The sequence below is a fragment of the Penaeus monodon genome, chromosome 30 (genome assembly GCF_015228065.2).
Source record: "Penaeus monodon isolate SGIC_2016 chromosome 30, NSTDA_Pmon_1, whole genome shotgun sequence".
In the NCBI taxonomy this organism is placed as follows: Eukaryota; Metazoa; Arthropoda; class Malacostraca; order Decapoda; family Penaeidae; genus Penaeus; species Penaeus monodon.
The window spans coordinates 21,974,138-21,974,389 of record NC_051415.1 but is presented as its reverse complement, the minus strand read 5'-3'; the positions used below and the strand labels follow the sequence as shown (position 1 = coordinate 21,974,389).

Here is a 252-nt window from a genome sequence, read left to right as displayed (position 1 = left end):
TCCTTTAACAGTTTCCTGTGGCCAAGCGATAAGAGAGTTCGCGTGTCCCTTTGTTATGAATTACTTAGCCTTACACTGGAACTGGAACTGAGCCACTCACATGCTGGTGACGGCGGCGGGGTCGAGGTCGCCCAGCGCCTCTACGACGGGCACGGATGAGAGCCCGGCTTCCGTGCACTCCATCCTCACGCCCTTCCTCGGCTCTATCACGCCGTCGTAGACAGCCCCGATCCTCGAGATCAGCGGTGGCGT

General features: G+C 59.1%; 1 protein-coding gene across 1 annotated transcript in view; it reads right to left on the bottom strand.

Annotated features, from left to right (window-relative positions):
* Positions 1–252, bottom strand: part of LOC119592626 (follicle-stimulating hormone receptor-like) — a gene marked incomplete at its 5' end in the record, with an annotated part of 23,693 nt that overhangs the window by 22,826 nt on the left and 615 nt on the right. The window contains 1 exon segment of the mRNA XM_037941521.1: positions 101–252. Within this exon segment, the coding sequence (XP_037797449.1) occupies positions 101–252 (152 nt within the window).